Source organism: Calidris pugnax, unplaced genomic scaffold, assembly GCF_001431845.1.
Source record: "Calidris pugnax isolate Ruff unplaced genomic scaffold, ASM143184v1 scaffold18, whole genome shotgun sequence".
In the NCBI taxonomy this organism is placed as follows: Eukaryota; Metazoa; Chordata; class Aves; order Charadriiformes; family Scolopacidae; genus Calidris; species Calidris pugnax.
In genome coordinates this window covers 5,431,325-5,453,125 of record NW_015090812.1, presented here as the reverse complement: position 1 = coordinate 5,453,125, position 21,801 = coordinate 5,431,325, and the positions used below count along the sequence as shown (strand labels likewise).

Here is a 21,801-nt window from a genome sequence, read left to right as displayed (position 1 = left end):
CATATGAAGCAGAAGTGTGAGCAGAACATGACAAACTTTTTTTTCCATCAGGATCCAACATGGTTAAGAATGCTATAAACTGAAAGGTTGTGGGGCTTTAATTTGATTAAATTCATTTAAAATTAAAACTTCACTATATTCCTGAACCCACATAATAAAACAGACTGCATGTATTCTTTTAAGTATCTAAATTAAAAAGGATCCTGCCAGATCCACTCTACTGCAAGTGACTGAAGAGAACCACAGGAGGTAACTAACATACAAGGTAATTAACAATCCAAATTATGATATTCTTACACAGAAAAAAAAATTGAGTATTTTCTAATGATGTATGTATTTTAATTTAAATACAGTCAATTTTACACTTCCCATTAATAGACACTTTCTTTGTCAGGACTATTAATTCTTAGTGATATCAGTTCCAGGGGGAAAATTCCAAATGATCCAGCAAATGCAGACATGGCATCCATTACAATTAAACAGACACAACTTGTTTTCTTATCACAATGACAGCATGTGATAATGAACTTTCTGTTCAGAATTCTAAGACCCGGAAAGGGAAAGAAATATATACGCCCAAATACTAATTACTCAGATGCTTAATACTCAACCTCTTCAAAAATCTGGACATCAGCCAAAAAGCATCATAAATGGTTTGACTTTGTACTAGAACACTATTTATCGGCATTCTTAATTTCTGTCTGTGCAGACAGACTGCGCTTCGTTCTTCGCAATGAAACAGCTAAATATAACAGCAGTGCTAATTAGATCATACAGAAGCGTTTGAGAATTTTGATTGTAACCTAGAAGTCTTTATTAAATTCAGCTAAGAAACGTCAACCACACCTGCTACGGCCGCCGCAGAACTAAAGGTGGTCGTGTTCACAAGGGATGATGAGGAACCTCAAGAGGTTAGTTATTAGTGGCTGCACACATGACTTCTGAGATGTGATCCTTCAGCAGTGCAGGCGACGAACTTGTCAATATAGACCTGCTTCTGCCTAAGCTAATATTCAATGGCTTATCTATACAATGAAGAAGTAGTTACTTGTCTTGAAATGAGGATATGAGGTCTTGACCAACCGCACCGTTTAGGGAAACAAAGCGTTGCCGGCAGTAGGTGGAAGGACGGATGCAGAGTTCCTCTGTATGGGATCTGCCTGCGAGGGTACAGTTACACCACGGGGCACTTCATCCTCTGTCTTTGTCTCTCCCCTTTCCCCTCCCCGCCCCCAAACCTCATTCTAAAACTTTTCATCCTTTTTCAAGCAGAAATATATTCCATTTTGACAAACTCACTGTCATTACTTATGAAGAAGGCGGCATTTCTCATTGAGAAATGACTTTAAAAAATGGACCAATTAAGAAAAAAGTTTCAGCTTAAATATCAAGAACAAAAGCAGCGCAAAAGCAAGCTCTCTCCTTTTTCTCATATTGGGTGTTGCTGTTCTACGCTACTAAAAACCAACAGAAACATCAGGGACAATAATTCATCCCACTGAAATAAATCAAAAACCAGTGACCTCACAGGGAATAAAAAGTTTTACCTCAAATATACATGCGTGAAGCTAATACCCAAAAACTCATCTCTACTTACATAAATAAAATCACAATACTTCCATGTAAAAACTGTAACTAAAATACCACCTGCGACTGATCTCAGATTTTTCTGTTTATGCACACAGATTTGAAGGTTGTTCATTCCACTTGGCAATAGCAGTAATTACCAGTGGAAGTTTAGAAGTTCAGTCAATATAGCAAAAAGAAATTGAATACTTTTCAGAAACTTTAGTAAATTATTCTGGTTTGGTTCTCATTTTACAAGCTCAGTAACGTTAAGGTTGTTACAAAATGCAAAATGAAAATGGAGAACAAATTGTGAATCTATTTAAATTAAGTTATAATTATTTTTTCATTTTCTAGGATAATTTTAAGACTTCATTATATTATTTGATGATATATATCCAATAATAGATAAAGCAAGCCTTTAATGTAATTAAAGTTTTACTTAAGTAAACTTGTTTAAAAAAAGAATTATTTAAAAGTCATACATTTACATTGTTTGAATTTCAGTGAGTGGAACAGATAGAATTCCTGATGTTAAAACTGTTTGGGCATAATAAAAGCTAAAAATATGTCCTTGCTGAATGGTGAAATGAGATTTCCACAGACCACGTATGCCTTGTTTCCCACAATCAAACTGTCACAGCATGAAAACATTCTCCTGCGTGTGTAGGTTCTGATACCCATTTCCCTGGTGAAAGTGGGCAAAAAGGATGTGAAAGAGTTATTGACAATTCATACAGTATCCCATATTTCATTAGACAGTACAAGCAGGGAACATCTCTTAACTCTGAAGGGAGATGAAGCAACAATGTTTTAAATGACTATTGACTCCTCTAAATTTCCTGATAATGTCAGAAGACTGTAGTCTGTCAGGTGCATAAGAGACTCAAGATGATACAGGAATCCAATTATGCGAAGTCTATTTAGTTGTCCTGTTTGCTAAGCCAAAGGTTAACGAGAACTGCACTGAAAAAACCTCCTGTGGTATTACAAAGTATTTCTTATGCTGCATAACATGTAAATGAAAAAGTATTTTAATCAAGTCTTTCTTTAACTCTTTAATTGCAACGGAACACTAGACAATACAGCAAGTGAAAAACTCACGATGGAAAAAGTGTTTTTAAAAATTCACCACTAAAGACATCACGACTAATTACTAAAGTAATTATTACTGAATATTTCTGATTTGCAAAGGAAAAAATGCTCAGAACCCAGAACCATAGATAGTCATTGCTAACATTAAATCTTTATAAATAGTAAGCTGTGGTCTCTAATTTTAGACAGAAATTAATTATATTTTTGTTGGTAACACATTCAAATCTGTTTACACAGCTGACAAGTCTCAGCTGCACCAGACTCGAGCAGTGAGATTTGAGGACTCTCCATCTTTGGAGCAGATGACTCAACATTCACCAATTTCATTAAAGATGAAAAGGGGAAAAAATTCACCTGCAACAATGTCACTTGTAAAAACAGACTTAAAACAGATTTATGAGTTTTACATTTGTGAGGTATCCTATTCAAAAGAAAGGGGGGGGTGGGAGCGGGGGAGCAGGGAACCTACGGGAAAACCTAACAGCTGTGGGAAAACGGATTAGAAGTGTTGAGTTTCCAATTCTTTTTTGGGCTAATGTAAACTAATAAAATGTTAAAATGGATCCACATTTCAAAGACTGTAATTACCACATGACACCATGCTGTTATTTCAGATCTTACATCTATCGCCTCAGATACGCTCTTGAATACATGGACGTAGATTTACCCACCTCTCTCGAACTTAACTACTGTTTCTGCAAACACTACCAGACATATTTTACAAGTATATTAGAAATTAAGACAGTCTTTGCTTTTTTTTTTTTTTTGATTGGCATAAATCCTTTACCCAGCACAAAAAACCAGCAGTCTTATCACACAAACAGCAATTCTCCCTTTACAAGAAAACAGTAGAAATGGACAGGAAAGTAATGCATTGAAGATACTGCTAATATGTAGAGAAAGCAGATGGCAATTCTGTTTTCCCTTTGTAGAATACTCAAGTTCAACCCCTAGTTTAAATTAATAATTTTATAAAAATAGAAATATTAATTTTTTCTAAATTTTTCTCAGGTAACAAAATCTACATACAACAGAGCTACATAATTATTTCAGCTTTTTTTTACTATTATTTTTATTTTTACATAAAGGCAGGCCTCACTAGCTGGCATTGGAAACATAATACAAGAATAAAATTATCTGAGCAAAACTGAAAGACATGCTGTAAAACACAGTGGAGGGACAACCATGCAAGGAATCAAGTCTAATATCTACGGGAATTCTGCAGTTAAGTCCCACAATTTCATGAATTTGTAGAAAATTCACAATCAGATCTGATTCTGTTACCAAGGTTATACATGGATTTCAGCTAAGATTTCCTTACATTTCTGAATAATGGTAAGTCTAAAACCTGCAAAATACATTTGAAAATGGAATAGATATTGTACTGTATACATATTATTTACTATTTCAAAATGTAATCTTGCAAACAACCATACATTTCTACTGGCCCAGCAAGAATCAAGGTAGGTCCTTTCAAAACAAGTGAATGTCTCCACTGATTTCAAGAGGAACACCTCCTGCTTAAAGCCCAGCTCAGGCTTAAGAACACCAGTGGATGGGCATAACTGAGGAAAACATAGTTAGAGTAAGTTTAAAAAAATTAGACTCTTTCCTGAAGTTCAATCACTACAATAGACCTCCTCAACTTCCAAAATGTTGCGCAGCTTCACTCTTATTAATCTAAAACATGCACTGAATTTGATACACACAAATAATTTCCATGGAAATGTGCTTTAGTAAGCCAATACATTGGTATTTGTATCTTTCAAGATAAAGCTCTAAATTATGTGTTGTGATTATGAATTATTATGTTATCATAAGTTATTGCATATGGGATAATAAAAGCTATTGGGTGATTCTGATCAAAAAATCCAAGTGATTATGAATTATTATGTTATCATAAGTTACTGCATATGGGACAATAAAAGCTATTGGGTGATCAAAAAATCCAAATAAAATCAGCTATTTGTAGGAAGAAATTAAATTGAGAACCAATGCTACTTACCGAGTCGTCTGTGGCAGAAGGAGGCCAGCCTTCCCATAACTGGTGTCGGACAGGGATACTAGTTAGGTCATACACATTCCGCTTTACCTGGTAAAAAGATTAAAAAATATTAAAAAAACCAGAATTTGTACTAACAAAAGACTATGGAAAAATTCCATTACTTTCATCATAATCCACAGCTTTTTAATTTAATTTTTTTCCAACTATTGTAAAACAGGGTTCTCCAACACTCAAAGATCTAGATCTGTTCTACAGGTTTACCTACAGTACTGCTGAATTTCAGTGCTGCCAAAAGCAATTAAACAAACTGTGTTAAAGAAAAAAAATATTGTAATATATCATTCATAACAATTCATTACCACTGAAGTATCATAAATGTGTAAAACAATTCATGATGCAAATTTTCACAGTAAAAAGTTATTACAAAGTAATGAACAAATTGAGGGGACGCAGAAGGTAATAACAGAAGTTCTGTTACAGGTTTTGCTAGTTAATGTATTCTGTTTCACCTGAAAATTTTAGATTCATGCTACATCTAATGTAATAAGAAATACAACTAGGTTTGTTGTTATTAAATGGGATCCATAAATAAAAGTGAGTATATTAAATGTGAAAATAGGAATTAATAAGCACATTTCCAATGAAGACCACACATTTATTAACTTTATTAACAAAATGCAAATGAACTAATTTTTACATCAACTCTTTTCTCATGTTCTTAAAACACAAGTTGCTACCATTAATCATCTTACATGACAATTGTAAGGAGAAAGGAAGAAAGAGTTGAGAATTTCAAATACAGGAAGAATGCTGCAAAAAACAAGAGTTACAAAACTCCACAAAATCATTAATGCAAATAAAAAAGCTGGCATGTTTTATCACAGATTTTGCAACAAGATGTATTTTTGCACTTGGGACAGAGAGCGTTATCTCAAATTCTGAGTAATATCTTATACCCGAATGTAAAGGTTGCACAAACAATGAGCACGTGAACTATAAAATGTTTCCAGCAAGCAATATTGGGTTTTGGTTTGTCTTCCATAGAACTGCTACATGGGAAAGCAAGGTCCTATCTTCATAGGTCTATTGTAGTTTCCAAATACAGATCTCAACAACCCAGAAAAACAGTCTCAAATAGATAAAAGTAAGGTTTGATACATTTTACTAATATTCTATATGTCCATTTGCGAGGCAGGACATCTGAGGAAGTCAGAAGTTCTGCGTCCTGTTCCACCTCTAAAAGGGCTCTATAGTTTAATGCTAAGACACAATAACCAAGTGTTTGACACATTAAACCAAAAAATATTACAGCAGATGACTAAGATTTTACTTAAAGCAAACCCTAAGATTACTCCAAAACCTGTCCTCTGATGCCTTCTTTAGCTTTGCATTTGTTTACTTGACAACTGGAAAGAACCAACAATTAACTGTATTCTACCTTCTGCTGGGAGTATTATTAAAGATTCTGTGACCTGAAAAAACTGTATATAGGTGCCAGCAGAAAAGATCATTGAGCTAGCACCTGGACTGGAGCCTAGCACACTTACCCCAAGCTGACAACTTTCTCTGAACAGAAAAATGGTTAAAAAAAAATTAGGAAGAAAGTTTAAATTTGTCAAAATGAAAAATACTAATATTATATATTTAAAGGTTTCTATATTCAAGAAATTAATGAAAGATTATTCTAAACTACAGTTCTCAGGGGTATAATGCAATAAAACAAAGCAATCCACTATATGGACATGTTACACAGTTTGACCCTGTCCTGCTAATCAGTACTTGCTGTAGCTTCACCACTGAAGCACTGCTGAGTTCTGAATACATGGTAAGGTAGTATGGTAACATAAACATATGGAATGTGCATATGTTCCCTCAAAATTTGGCATTTATTTTTAGTACAGAATGTATATGAAACACCTGGCAGTAGATCTTCATCTAAAAATGTGTTTGCATAATGAAATAGCACCAAAACTCTTTTTCTGAGCATCATCTGAGAAAAATGCTGCGTAGATCCTTTCTTTCAAATTTTGCACATAGTTCAAGCACATTAATAGACAGATGAAGGATACATGTGCACACATTAGATGGTGAAAGAAGTGTTCTAAGTGAATATCCTAAGGTGGGTGAAGGAAGAGGCGGGGATTTCCACATATACATTTGGTCACAAATGTTGATTCGGGCAACATTCTTCAAAAGTCTCCTTAGGGCACTGCTGCATGAGTTTGCCAACACATAAATATGACTGTGAAAATTCAGGACACAGAGAGGGCAAACAAAGTATGGAGCTCTTACTGTATTTCCAGGTCTTGGATCCTCCAATTCAATTACTGTTGCTTATTCTCACTACTTTTAGCAGTCGTAGTAGCATCATTATTTCATATCAATAAAGTATCCCTTAGTAAAAACAGTGAAGAACTGCTTCACGTTTCTGGACAAATTCAATATATTGGCATGGGAATCCAAATTACTAGTGTTAACTAAGCTATGCAGACAATAATTTAAATACTATCAGTTTAAAGCTTTCTAAATGTAAATATTCTGCACAGATGAGTGGAAAACAATGGCTTCAATTTATTATCCAACAGCGAGATACATTACTTCCGACTCTTGAGTCTACATCTCTCTACAGGATGAAAGTCAGACCGTTTGGCCGCCTGATCTGAACATTTCAGTATCATAACACGTATCTGGGTTGGATTTTCAGCTCAGCTTTACATTCATTGTATGTTTTAGAATCACTAAGATAACTCTCCTTTTTTTGCTGAACTGATAAATTGCATGTATACCCAATAACCCTTAATGTTCAGAAGTTTCTGCAGGGAGACTGTTCTGATAACTATGTTTCAATTGAAAGATTTTACAACTATATTTTAATTAAAAAAACTAAAACAGGAACATTAATTTATTTTAGATGCAGAATACTGATGTATTTATTAGTAACTGAACTGCACATCTTATTAATGCTTCCTCATATTTAAGCATGTTGTCATTCTTTAAAAAATACGAATATACCTGAATTATAAAAAACTCATTTAAATACGTTTCAAATTCACATAGATATGGTATGTTCTTTTATATATATGTATATGCATATGTATACACACACGCACCTGTGAAAATAGAATTATGGAAGCCTGAACTCTATAGAACTTGGTATATGATCTCATTCCTCCAGTTCAAAACAAACAGCCTTTCTTCACTGCTTCTTAACAAGGAGGCAGCCTGCTGTGCAGTATTCGTTTCGCAGGAGTATCAAGGTAAAGAGATGTCATTACTCTGTACTGACCCCACAACAGCCCATCAAAATGTAACAATGCTGATCTGTGATCACAAGAATAGGGGATTTTGCTATTTTAGTTTTCTTGCATTAAATACTGAGATAAACTGTCCCTGTGAGATAGCTATTCCCCCAATTACACATCAAAGCAGTCTCATTAATATTATTCTCAGAATATAAAACTCTAAACCGAGCTCTTTCCAAATAACAAGTGAAACTTATTTATAGAAACGTGGGATCAATACAACTACATAATATTGTTTTCAAAAAGCCTCCAGAAGTAAAAATAAAGAACTCAGAAGTCACATTCCTCAAATTCCCTTTTAATTCCAAAGTACAACAGAAAGGCATTATGAAAAAAACAGTATTTCCCTTCTTTCATTAACTCATCTGTAACTGCACTGAATTCAATAACATTCCTCTGCTATTCTAAGCTTGAAAGGCATGCTCGGGGTAAAGTGTTATGTTGGTATAAAGCACAATGCCAGACTGATGTGCTGGACAAAAGTGATCAAAGTTGAAGTAATTTTAGCCAACGCACAAGTATTCTGCTGCATTATTCTACCAGAATGACATCTGTTGAGCAACTCGTCGCAGAATAAACTAGTTGTTATAGACAGGCCTGGGCGGGTAGGGGACCACGTAAGACTTATTAGAGTAATGTTTGATTAAACAAACTGCTTGAGTTAAGATCATAACTGGATTTGAAATTCACGCCAAAGTAGTCCTCTTTCCAAACAACAAGCCACAATCAATTATTTAAGATAAAATAAGCTTGCTTTTAAATAACTATTTAACTTTAGGTTTGTTTGACAATTAGAATAGTACTAAGAAAGCAGACTGCAAAAGTTTTGGAGACCAGGAATATCCAACCAAGTACGGAAACCCCCTTTTACTTCATTAACTGACAATTTCAGTTTGAAGTTAAAAATTCTGCAAGGAGGGACAAATTCTAAAGATTTGTGTAAAGCAGAACCACAAACTGATTCTTCACTAGGCCACTGAAATAAAACCCTACGGCTACGCTCTTCATGCAACTGAAAAAATTAGCCCAGTAAATGGATAAAATCTGGTTTAAGGCTTTTATTCAGAAATTCACATGACATTGATAGGAGGACTGAAATCTTTATAAATTTGTGCAAAGCAAATTCTAACTTCTCGTGCCATCCGCTGAGCTACGTTTATTGGCAAACTTTTAGGTCCCCCACCTTTGATCAGTTTGAAATACTAATTGGTGGCATTGTCTTTCTGCAGCCCAGAATTTCTTTTCATAATGTTCAGATGCCGTGGGGACTGGCACATTACTATGGCAGCCGCCCTTCAGATTATGATCTCCAGAATATACGAACTCGTTTAAAACCAAATTAAAAACAGGTCTATTTGATTCCACAACTCAGCTGTGAACAGTATCGATACAGGCATTTGAACTAAAAGAAAACCCCCATATGTATCAGGTGCAGTTGTACTTAGAAAATTACATATAATTCCTGGAGAATGCCCTGCCTTGCAGCTATACACTGGTGCTGGAGAAGCACATGAAGTTTTACCTTCAGCTCATTTTCATTGCTGTTAGAAGGGAGTTGAAATGTTAAACAACTTTTAACATTTTAAGAAAACCCACATGTCAAAGTAGCCATCACACTGAGAAAACTTCCCAGACGTGGGCAGAGTCTTAGTTTATTATCTTTCACTGTTTTTTTAAGCAGATGAGTATGTTGCTTTAATAGGAAAGTTAAACACAAAAGATACACTTTTTTGGTAGATATGAAGTTAATCCAACATTCAAAGCCCTTTCACATCCATATCAGTAAGGATAAAATGAAGTAAAATAAACCACAGGGCAAGAAACCTGGAGCAGGTAATGTGATGGTGACAACCCTCTGGTGGTTTCACTTGCCAGGAATAAGTAGCTATTTTCTTATTTCTGGATTAGAAAAATCTGAAATGTACTATAAAAAGAAATATATCAATCTAACACCTACCGAATTGTTAAAAAAAATTAAATATTATGCTGAATCAACAAAGAACTGTCATGCCTGAATCTGTATCTTTGAATCACAACAAATCACAACAAAGTTTAACAGTAGTTTCCCTCAGGCTGTTTTCAGCTTATGCAGGTACAAAGTTAATTGAAATAATGTAGATAATGAACTTTTGTTAGTCTTATTATTAAATATAATTTATGCAAAGCTGTAAATTGGCTGAGATGCTAAAGACTGTTCCAGGCACATAGGCAGCATGAAAGACAGTGCAAAAATGAGTGCATGAAAGGCAGACAAAAGGAGCAATAAAGTCAGAGGACTGTGAGGAATGTGGAATGTGAGTTGGGGGGCGCAGGGAAATGAGATCAGACGCAGACAGAGCAAGGTTGCGTGGGGCACTGGTAGGAAAGCCAGAATCTTGACTTTGACATTGTAACAGAAGCAGCCAAGAGAAGTAAGCAAAATTTTCAGCAATGATACGGATGGGGCAGTGACAGAAAGAAACACAGAGTAAGCAAAAACATTTTGGTGAAGAAAAAGATGGAAAGGAAGGAGGTTAAACCAGCTAAAATGATGGTCTTCAAGATGACAGAGGAAAGCCTTTAACACCTCCATCGACAGACAGCAAAGAGCATCAGGAATCTGGCAGCAACGCATAGGAAGCGGGAACAGAATCTACCAAGTTTCCAAGCATAGAGAAGTATTTCCGTGTCCCACCTTCCTGTCATTAGACACATTTTATGTACAGAAATCCACTAACGCATCCAACTTTCACTTTAGAGTGTATGGAACAGTGTTTGCACCAAAATAAACCCAGTTTAGACTACTGTGTAAAATGGGTTGTATTGTAGTACTTAGTAAAAATTGTGTCAACATCTTCATTAGAAAGCTGGGTGAATTCATTATAAAACCATTCAAATTAACTTAGGTCTGGAAAATAATGTGTGATTTTTGTGACATTTTGCTGATAAGAGTTCAAACAAAGAAGATTAAGTCATATTAAACCCTAAGCAAAGCCCAGCATATCCATTTTTTGATGTTGCCAATTCTTTAAATTCAGTATCTGGGAAAGCAATTGAAGTCCATGAATTCTGCCTCTAATCACTGACACGGTGGAGTAAGAACTTCATATACAGGGATTAAATGAATACTTTAAAATAAACAATCCATACCATTTCCAATTTCATTGATGAGGTGAGGAGAAACAGGTAACTACTAAGTAGTTATTAAGTGTCTGAATAAGTAAATGCAGAGTTAATGCATTATTTCGCATTTATGTATTTTAAAATAGGGCAGGGAAGAAAATTTTCAGGAGGAAGAATCCATAAATGGACAAAAAACTTGATTCACCATATTATTTAAGTAAAAACTATCTCATTTAGGAAAATGAGACACTAGATATGAAGACACTCCTCAATACCACTTCCAGAAAGGCAGATGGATTTTTTACTCCCAATGTAGCACTTAAAGCCTCATTCCTCCAGATTTACATCCACCACAGCGAGTCATCAAACAAAATCCAAAACAAAAACATTAACTTCATTTTACTGATGCAAATCCTTGAGGTCTACAGATAGTCCTAATTACTTAAGTGAAATACTACTGGCAAACTTGAAATGCCCTAAATTGAGAAAATAAACTGATTCTTTTTTTTTCAAAGCTAGTTGGGTACTTCTGTCTTCTTGTTCTACAGCTGAGAGAAAGACACCTTCAGGGACATTACCTACTTACTGTATATCCTCATCAAATTATATTTCTGAGCAGAAGCTGCTATCAGAAGCGCATCTACCTCAGGTATCACCAGATGACTTTGACCTAATTATATATTTAATTTTAATTTAATTTTGTAAATACTTGAAAAGAAGCATTCTGCAGTTTCCTTTCGGCAACAGAAATAACGCGAATAAATTACTTTCATAGATTTCACAATTACTAATATTTCATTATCTTCTATTTCATTCTGGAACCAACTCATCTTGGATGCCATTTGACCTTTTTTAATGCGTTTCTGCCAAGTTAGTATCTTAACACCATAACCTGCAATCAAACAGTCCACTAAGTCATATTAGTATATTTTTGTGGTTAAAACCTGTAAATTTTGAAACAGATTATCAGAGCAAGGAGTCATTTAAACTTTACTGAATCTTTTGACACGTGAAATTCTGCTTGCCTCATACAATATAGACATATATATACATACATCTGTAATACAATCTAAAAAGATGGATGTTCCCAGCACATGGGATGTGCCCTCAAAAATTTAGCAAGATATTCTCCCAACCTCAGCCTCCTGCCCAGACAAGGTTTGAGGTTTGAGAATCAATCTGAGCTCTCTTCAAGCTACCAGATACTACTTTTTGCCACTGCTCTGGATCTGGCCTTTTCCTGGACTGCAGGAAACGTGGCAAATATTAAGTGTATTCACTATATTATATTACATTATTCACTTTAAGCAAATTATATACAACTGTTTCACTATCTTTAAAATATTGTTTTATTTCTCAACGCCTTGGTTTTCTGCCAGCACACATGTACATTTTAATCCTGTGGAATAAAGAAAACTTTGCTGATCTCCATATTTAAATAGCTGAAATCAGCTGTCCTTCTAGAACACCATTATTGCTAAATGCAAGTTACAATCTTCTGAACTCGATGCAGAAGTTACCGATTGCTGCTATATGGCCTGCACTGCACAAAGGTTCAGCCTACATAATTATTATTATTCATTGCTTGTAGTGCCTAGGAGACCTAATTGTGATAATCCCCTCTGAACTTAAAACCGCACAACCCTTTGAATTTTTTTAATAGAAGGTTAAAAGAAGAAACAAATTCCTATAGAAGAAGAAGGGAAAACACATTCTTAAGAAATTGAGGCAAGAGACATGAGTATTTAAAAAAAAAAAACAAACCACCAACCAAATAAACCCCAAACAAAAAAAAAAATAATTTTAGCAGCACAGAAGCATGAGGTTGAAATAGGGTATGAAAGAACTAGAGCGTGAGCTAGCTGTGACATTAGAGATTGAAAGGAAAATGTGATTAGGGTTAGAAGAGATCAAAAAACAAAGACTTACTGCCAAAACAATTTTACAAATTTATTTGAAAATGCCTTAAAGACTTCTGCTACCAAAATAAAACTGATGATAATATCGAAGTTTTTGTTTGTTTGTTCTACATACAGTGCACTGACACAGAAAAGATACATTTTGAAGTCCTAGCTTGTTTTTCCATTCAGTAGGAATGGTCATTTGAGAAAATACACTTATTAGTAAGCAAAATGAAGAAGCACTGCTCAATGGAAACTTTTAACTGGCCTTTATGCACATTATGAAAGACATCAGGCAACTGCATCTATTGCCAGGTCACTATCAAGAGGCAACTACTCTTTTGACAAAGCACCCAATTGCAAAATGAAGGGTAAATACAGTTTCTAATGTTGTTCCCCCCGAGGGAGTATATTAATTTGCTGTAAAAACCAGAAAAATTACCAAAACAGATTGTTAATGCTATCACCTTGATTCCAGCTGCTTTTATGTCCCAAAATGTTGATAAATTGCCAAACATCAGGTATTTTATTTCCACTAAAAATCAACGTTTTAAGACCCCTTTAAAAACAGCGGGACAAACTTTGGAGGTCCATACTCATGCAGTTCCTGCATCTGGCTGGAAAAATTAGACCTTAGTTTTACTATGATGTAAACGATACTTTTAGTTACCACCTTCCAGCAGATTTCAGAGCGCTTCACAAAGCAAGGGAGGAAAATTACGTGAAATCCAGAGGGTTATTGTGGACTCTGCTGCAGCAGTATACAAGGCTGAAACAGAGCTGAAGTTAGACAGGTATAATAAAGAATACACAGGCTGAATTAGAATATCTCTAGGAAGAAGCCAGGAAAGATTAGAAAAACACTGCAAATTAGAAAAGCATAATTGTTAAGATCGGTTCGATGACCTTTGGAGCTAAAAAAAAGGCACATGAAAACAACCAGTTGAAAGAGCTGGTCAACTAAATGCAACAGAAGACTGCACCAGGGTAACAGTTTGGGTCTGGGCTAACCTGATGAAAGAGATCACAAGGAGTCAAGGGACAAGTAATTTCATATGCATTGCATACTTACCAGACTTAATAGATAATCCTAATAAATCATCTCAGTGATTACATCAATAACTTGCAGAAAAATATACCTTGACACTTACTGATCATGAAGTCAAGGCCAAGACCCAGAGCAGCAACGTTGATTCAAGCTATTTAAAATCACTATGAAAACACAATTTAAACTACTAAATACACTTTGTGCATCCCAACTTCTCTCAGACCCACCAGAGCCAGGGCCAGAAGCTGCTACTAGTACTGGGCACTGGTAAAACATGAACATGAACTAGTAAAACATTGCAACTCCTGTCTTTCCATCTGTACCACTTCCTTGGTCAGGAATTAGTGTGTGAACTCTTTCGCAAAATCTCTGTATTATATTTTTCTGTATCTTGTAATCAACACTGGCTGTGTTGTTTCCTTTCTAAGGAGCTAGTTGTCTTAATGAGTTACAGCCCAGTAAATATTCTGGGTATAGTCAGAACCTTAAAGATTATTTCTAGGGTTTAAATTATCACTTGAAGTGAAAGAGACAGTCAATGTGATTCTTACAGTGGAAAGTACATCTGTTACACTTTCACAGCTGTCATGTTCTGAACATAAGAAAAATTTAGGCAAATTTATTTGAAGACAAACACTCTCATCTTAATTTCAAAAGAAATTAGTTTGCAACAACCTAAGCATGACAAATCCATATATCAGTCTTTCATCACTTCCCTACTTGTGTTTTTTCATGGGTCTCAAAAGTAATCAGTCATATCAATAAATGGTCATTTAAGAAACTAATAAGGAGATGAATGGAAGTTAGAGTTCCCATTCTTACTGCATTTTATTCTAGGAAAGTCCAACATTTGTATTCATATTTAAAAAAAAAAACAACAACCAAACACCTTTCCCTCTTCCAAATGACTTTTCAATTTGGTCCAACAAGAGACTAAATTCTACTGAACCTTGCAAATCCCAGAGTATGATACGAAGACATATGATCCTTACCACATTTAATTGACAAACAGTACCTTCCTCCACTCCCACCCAAACGTGTTTCAGAATAAAACCTGATTGTTTCAAAGTTTCAGGAAATGCACAAATCACATGTGCTTCAGAGCCAACCCTTAATTTAAGTGAGAAGCCTACCAATTGTAGTTTAAGAAATGGAGTATCACATCATTATTTTGTCATGTGTTTTTTACTTGTCTCATTTCTAGATGACAGCAAGCCCACTGCTGAGGGAACAAGATGGTTAGGCTCTCTCTGCAGCCCTTTTATTCTGAGTGTCAGCCAACAAGACACATGTAAAAAGGAAGATGAGCCAGATGTGAAGATGCAAATTTCACCACTACTGTATGTACTGTCGCAACAACAGGACAAACCTATTAGTGTGACTTTCAGTGTAGCTTGCAATCCCGTTTGTAACCCCAAGGAAAAATTATGTGCAAAGTGACTTTTCTCTAAAGTCTTGCTGGTATCTTCACCACACAAAAGAGAACGTGGATTACCCAGAAACCCATCAATAGTTGACTTCTCTGGTTGACCTTCTGCTGTTGGTATCATGTAGTTGGTAGACTCTCACATGTGGAAATTCAGTATGAGCTCAACACTAAAGTAAACTGCAATATCTTTCTCAGTCACTGCAAGTATGAATTAATAAATTATTTTACATGGTTGAGTTTTAATAGATATTTTATCAACACTATTTTATAGTCCAGTTAAATTGTAAAACAAGGTTTACTGAGCCATTAGTCAACTTTCTACTAACAAATAGGTTTCTTGGAACTTCCTCCATTTCATTTTCATGTCTATCAACTCACCACTTCTGGTGTTTTTTCTTTACGCTAACAGTATTTAGAAAGAATATGAAATCCATTTATGCTTTAATCAAGGAATGGCTGTTAGCTTCACAGCAGAAAAGATAATTATGCAGACAATCTGCACAGTGTAAGAATGTCAACATACACCCATCAATTACAAATATAGTTACGAATACTGTCACATTTAAGGTATATGCATAGAAGGTGCCTGATTACACTATTAAAAAGCAGCTCTCCTATATACATATACATTTTTAAAAAGAGAATTCAGTCTATTTAACAATTCACTAACAAAGCTATTCCTTAGCTCATCCCTGCCATAACCTGCTCTATTCAGAAACATATGGGAAAAGACATTAAATAACCAGTGAAAACCATGGACTTCTGGTATTAGTGCTACACATTGCATACCCCTATTCATTATTCCACCTCCCTTGTTTAATCTATCATTAAGACTCAGTGACCCTACACTAAATTTAAAGCAGATCCTTCCTTCCTCCCATGCCTAAATTCACATACTTTTCTAGTTGGGGATGCCCTCGAGTATTAGCCACTCTACAGGGTTTCTCTAATCTCAGCTCTGAACTATGTTGTGCTATAGAAGCAAGAAATTGCTGGTTTACATCTTTAACTATGGAATCTTCCACCAAAACCCCTCTAATTTACTTAATAAGATAGAAAAAAATCTTTCATTTAGTACATATTTAACACATACAAATATGTATATATTTCCCTCTATATGGTATAGAATAAAAATTATGAAGTAGGCTGTTTCAAAGCACTGCTTCCCTGCACTTTTGTCCCAAACACAATTTCATTGGAAACAATTTTAAAGCTTTCAGAAGTTTATTGTCATGTCTCATAAGAGCTAGATCTTCACTTGCATTCAAAGTAAATATGAAATAGGTTTCTAATAAACAAAAAAAATCGAGAAAATAAAAAGATGATTAAAAAAAAATCAGATATTAGGTTTGCTTTTGCTTTGTAATGCAGGAACTAAAAATATATAAATAATATTAAGACATCTGCCTCTTTCCCTGCTTTTTTTGAGACAGATTGCACTTTGACAGCAGCAGCAGTACAGGTGAAAATATATTAAGAGTTTTCTGAATAAGGGACAAGAATCATTACCATTAATATCTGCATGTATTTGTCAACTATTCCCCTGTCCTCCTCTTTCATGATAAAATTGAAAATTGATCTTCATCAGGATTTTAAAAACTTAAAGACATTAAGACTGTGAGTAGAGATGAAATTCTGTTAATGGATTAATTGAGCACAGGTACAATCTGAATATAATTTCTTATCTTCACTGAAAGAAGCCATATAATTTTGTACTGGTTTCATGAATGATACTATTTTTAGCACACTGAAATATGTTTAAACATATTTCCTCAAAAGAATAGAGTTGAAAAGAAGAGATGCAGCCTGACCAAAAAAACCTCTCTGGCTCTTATTTCTTTAATTGCTTTAAGTCTTTCCCTAAACAAGTCAGCACTTGAACTAGTGGTCGGTGTACACCAGTCATACGTATTTGTAGAACTAAACATATTTCCTCAAAAGAATAGAGTTGAGAAGAAGAGCTGCAGCCTGACCAAAAACAACCCCTCTGGCTCTTATTTCTTTAATTGCTTTAAGTCTTTCCCTAAACAAGTCAGCACTTGAACTAGTGGTCGGTGTACACCAGTCATACGTATTTGTAGAACGCAAAAAGATGAAAGGGAAAGCAAATTAGTAAGGTTCAAGTTGCCAAAAATCATGTTTTTCTATATGCAGGCTATAAAGGGTTATTTCCAATTCCTGTTTTCTATTAGAAGTTATCAGATAACAGAAAAATATTAGGGATGGTTAAAATAAACGCAGCAAGCTGAGAGCAATACTGGAAAACCTGAAGTCCGAATTCTACACAGATGCAGACACGGGAAGATGAACAAAAAGTGTTACTGGAAAAACCAATAAATGTGAACTCTATGAAACTGGTACATCGAACAATTTGGAGATAAAAATGAGCTGGAAGTCTCTGCAATGAGGAAGTTTTCTTTACAAGCAGCAACCCTTTTATGAAGAATAAAAGTCCTGTTTTGCTGAACCTAACCTTTTCATCAAAGGCATACTGGCACACACTCCTGCCAAAAGCTGCTTCACATGCTTGAACTGCAGTTATGACAGAAAAGCTGACAAAAAAAAAAGTCACTGAAGCTGTCTAGAAAATAGAATTTTTCATAAAGGGGAGACCTTATGCAAAGAGAGAAGTTTAGAACTTCGTATTGAGTTTTTTTACGACGGTGGATGTGCCCTTTCATTCTCATTCCCACTAATTTCCAGGTTGTTCAAATGAAACTGCTATTAGGAAGAATGTTTTGATTGGGAAGATAACCAACAAATCTCTCGGGACCTGTGTGAGACACTAACAAATGGCCAAAATCTAAAAAATGCTAAGATCACTTACACTAACTGGCAAAGCAGAGGAATGTTTTGATTGGGAAGATAACCAACAAACCTCTCGGGACCTGTGTGCGACACTAACAAATGGCCAAAGTCTAAAAAACGCTAACTGGTAAAGTGGCATTTTCAGGAAGTTGGATAGCTTTGTATTTACAAAAATATACATGCGAAGGCACCAGTTCTGCAGCTTGCAGTTCAGGTGCTCTTCCTGAACTGGACTGCCTTCCAAAATTGGACTAATTAAATTAAAAATTTAAGCAGTCCACAATACCGAAATCACACTTCCCCTTAAAATTCCAAAATTAAAAAAAACCCCTACATTATCTTGTACTACTTAAAGAAGTGCACAACTGAGCCTCTCTCAATGCAACAAAAATTTATTCACTGCATCTTCAATGGTGGCCACCTTAGAGAATTGTCCAGCTCAAGCAACATAGAAACCACACACTGCTGAAGCCACAAAGGTGTTTCGTGAAGGCAAAGGTCAGTATTTCTTGAATATACAACCAAGTGCCGTTTTATTAGTGTTTGACCAAAACACTACAGCAGTTAACTCTTCTGTAGATTCCAGTCTTTACAAAGCTTGCCATTGATATGCAGCAGAGCAACAACAGAAAATGTAACGACCACTTAGGAAAAAGAGCCAATTTGAAGCTGTTTCTGCCATTTTCACTATTCTACTGCAGAAACTTGTCATCTCACTGAAACAGAAAGATCTAAATAAATGTTAACTTAATTATTTAGACATAGATATTATACTATTTTCTCTGCATTTTTTGGTCTTAGTTTGACATGCAAGTCTATAACTATTAAATCAGCAGTGAACACTGTTCCACTTAATGAAAAAATTACCGAAGAAATTAGAAACTCAGCTACTCTTTTCCCAAAAATTACCACCAATTAGAATTAGAGAAGTCTCCATCAGAATTACTTCTTCTGTAAAATAAACCTAGAAACTATGTATTACAAAACAGTACTCACAGATAGTAAACATTAAGATCAGTCTATTCAGCTCAAATTAACACATTTCTATAAATCAAAGCAAAATTTACCCTCTCTTTCATTCCTGTTACAGAATTATCACCTCAATAGCCAATAAAAAGAAAGATGTAATGAGGTATTTCAGTATCTCCCAAAGAAATATTTTCAGCTCTGTTTTTCTTTTAAGTGCTTGAAAGGAAAAGTGTAATGAATTGCTCCTGCGCAGTCTTTTTTATTATTGTGTTGTAACAACAAGAGAGTTATACCAAGTCTTTATTTTTCACATACTTCAAAATATTTTTTTTAATCTCACTGCAACAATGGCAAAGGAAACCTCTGCCCAGAAAGGACAGTTATTTAACGGCAACAGAGAAGTTCTGCTTTGAGCAGTAACCTTCCTTGCCTCTACTAATGGATAACGGGCCGAAATAACAAAGACTTATTGGGTATCTAAGAGATACCCAAGAGCTCTGCATTCTAAGATCGAGGAAATAATCCAATATCTGTTGGGAATAAGCTTCTATAGCAGACAAGGATCTAGACTTCTACCAAAAACCCGGTCATCCAGCTGTATCTTGGTGAGTGTCCTGGACTAATTCTACCTATTGGGACAAATATCCACTACTGGAGACAAGCAAGCACCCTCTAACCCTGAAAGCATCTACATACATCATGGGGTCCATTGATTTGAGATGGGGAAGATGAATCTGTTGCAGTCCAACAAGAACAAGCTAGAAACCTAAAGAAAGGACTGACACATGCTGATGGTCATTCACCTGCAGAGAGAGTATGCCCTGGATCTAAAATTGTTTCAAACAGGACAGTGAAATCATAATCCCCTCTTTCATGATCTATGTGAGAACACTTAGAAGCAAATTAATTAGAGGCACATCCAACGGATCAAGAACGTATATAACAGGCAGGCTACAGAGATGTAAGGTCTGGATAGATTCATTAGCACTTTTTTTTGTTGTTTCTGAAACTAAAAGATCAGCCTTGAGTAACCTCAACCTGGGAAGTTTTCAGGATATCCTCCAAGGTCTCCTTGTTGTCAGAAATGTTCCAAATCATCTGGGCATGTCATCTTTGGCCACTCAAATAGATGAACCAGAAGGGAATGGGACCTTCTGAAAGACCAAATGTGTTCTAAGAAAGGAGTCGAGTCTCTGAACATCCTTGTTAATGGGTGACCATTAACACAGTACCACAGTATCACTGTGATACTGAGGTATGTGGGGCTTTTGCAAATACACTATCAACATCTGCTGAAAAAAATTCTCTAAAGAGCTTGTGATCTTGCCTGGGCGAGTAAGCTGCCACCCACCAATCACCAGCCATCTACCCCATCACATGGATGGCGTAACTGCTGATAATAACTTTGGTGAATTTATTTTGTAGCTTTGTGTCTCTAAGTGACACGTGCACAAATAGCAGTCGTGACACACTCACAGACAAAGATAGTTCTCGAGCAAGAAGTGAGCTGCAACATACAGAGAGGAATCTGGGAGGTTAGGAAACACAGATTAACTGACCTCCTCAAATACAGAAACTTGCTCAGTAACATCAAAACTCTCCATGTGAATGTGAAAATAAAGGCACTCAGACCCTCTGTTTTAAAGGTAAGTATTCTCATCTTGTATTCATTTTAGATATTTGGGATAGTTTCTGTAAAATCCTCATCCCTTGAAATAAGATGCCATTATTAAAGCCCGATGAGCAAGACGGCCCAGCAAAGGCTTGCCTGCAGATGTCTTGTGAAAACGAATTCCTGAAAAGCAGCAGGAAAAGAGGTTGCAGAGATGGCAGAAAGCCAACAAAAAGCTAAGAGCTGCTGGTAATGGTGTCACAGAGACAGGAGTATTAAATTGTAATTCCAGACCAGAAGAAATGTGTGGAATCTGTCACCAAAGCTGTGGAGAAAATGGATGAATCAGAGTGGAGGGGAAATAGGTTGCTTCTTTCCAAAATCATCAAACCTGTTTTGAAAGTAGAGATTGAGATACCAGCTATAGAACGTAGGTCCATCTGCAGTGGCTGTATCAATGATGATACCCTGAGGACTCACTCTTTATCATGGTTTGCAAGGAAGCCACGGGAGCAGGAAGCCATTCAAGGGCATCTGCAGCTCATTCTGCTGCCTATCTTTGACCTTGTTGCAGACTCTAAAAGTACAGGATCAATCTATCCTTGAAGAAATACCCTCAGTTACTCACTGAAATTCAAAAGATCACTTGCCTTAATGGGAAAAAAAAACCCCTATTTCTAGACTTTGGTATACAGGTAATGTCAGAAGAACAAGAAGCTTCTGTTCATACACCCGCTTCTCCAAGAGCGATATTCCAGATCTGATCCTTGGAAATAGGTCACTAAAAGATTAGAATCTGGAATGGAGATTTTGAGGATATGCTAAAGTCACATTATCTTAAAAATACTTATCAATGCACATCAGACATTAGCCTTGGGAAAGATGTAAATTTAACATGTAAGAAAGCCCCAATATCATGCAAATTAACAAGCTGAACAGTAGAAATGACAATCTTACACTTTTG

General features: G+C 35.6%; 1 protein-coding gene across 1 annotated transcript in view; it reads right to left on the bottom strand.

Moving 5' to 3' along the window:
- The window catches only part of FAF1 (Fas (TNFRSF6) associated factor 1), a 170,113-nt gene that overhangs the window by 81,220 nt on the left and 67,092 nt on the right, over positions 1 to 21,801 (bottom strand). Inside the window, exon 8 of the mRNA XM_014939409.1 lies at positions 4,667 to 4,753. Within this exon, the coding sequence (XP_014794895.1) occupies positions 4,667 to 4,753 (87 nt within the window). The remainder of the gene's footprint in view (positions 1 to 4,666; positions 4,754 to 21,801) is intronic.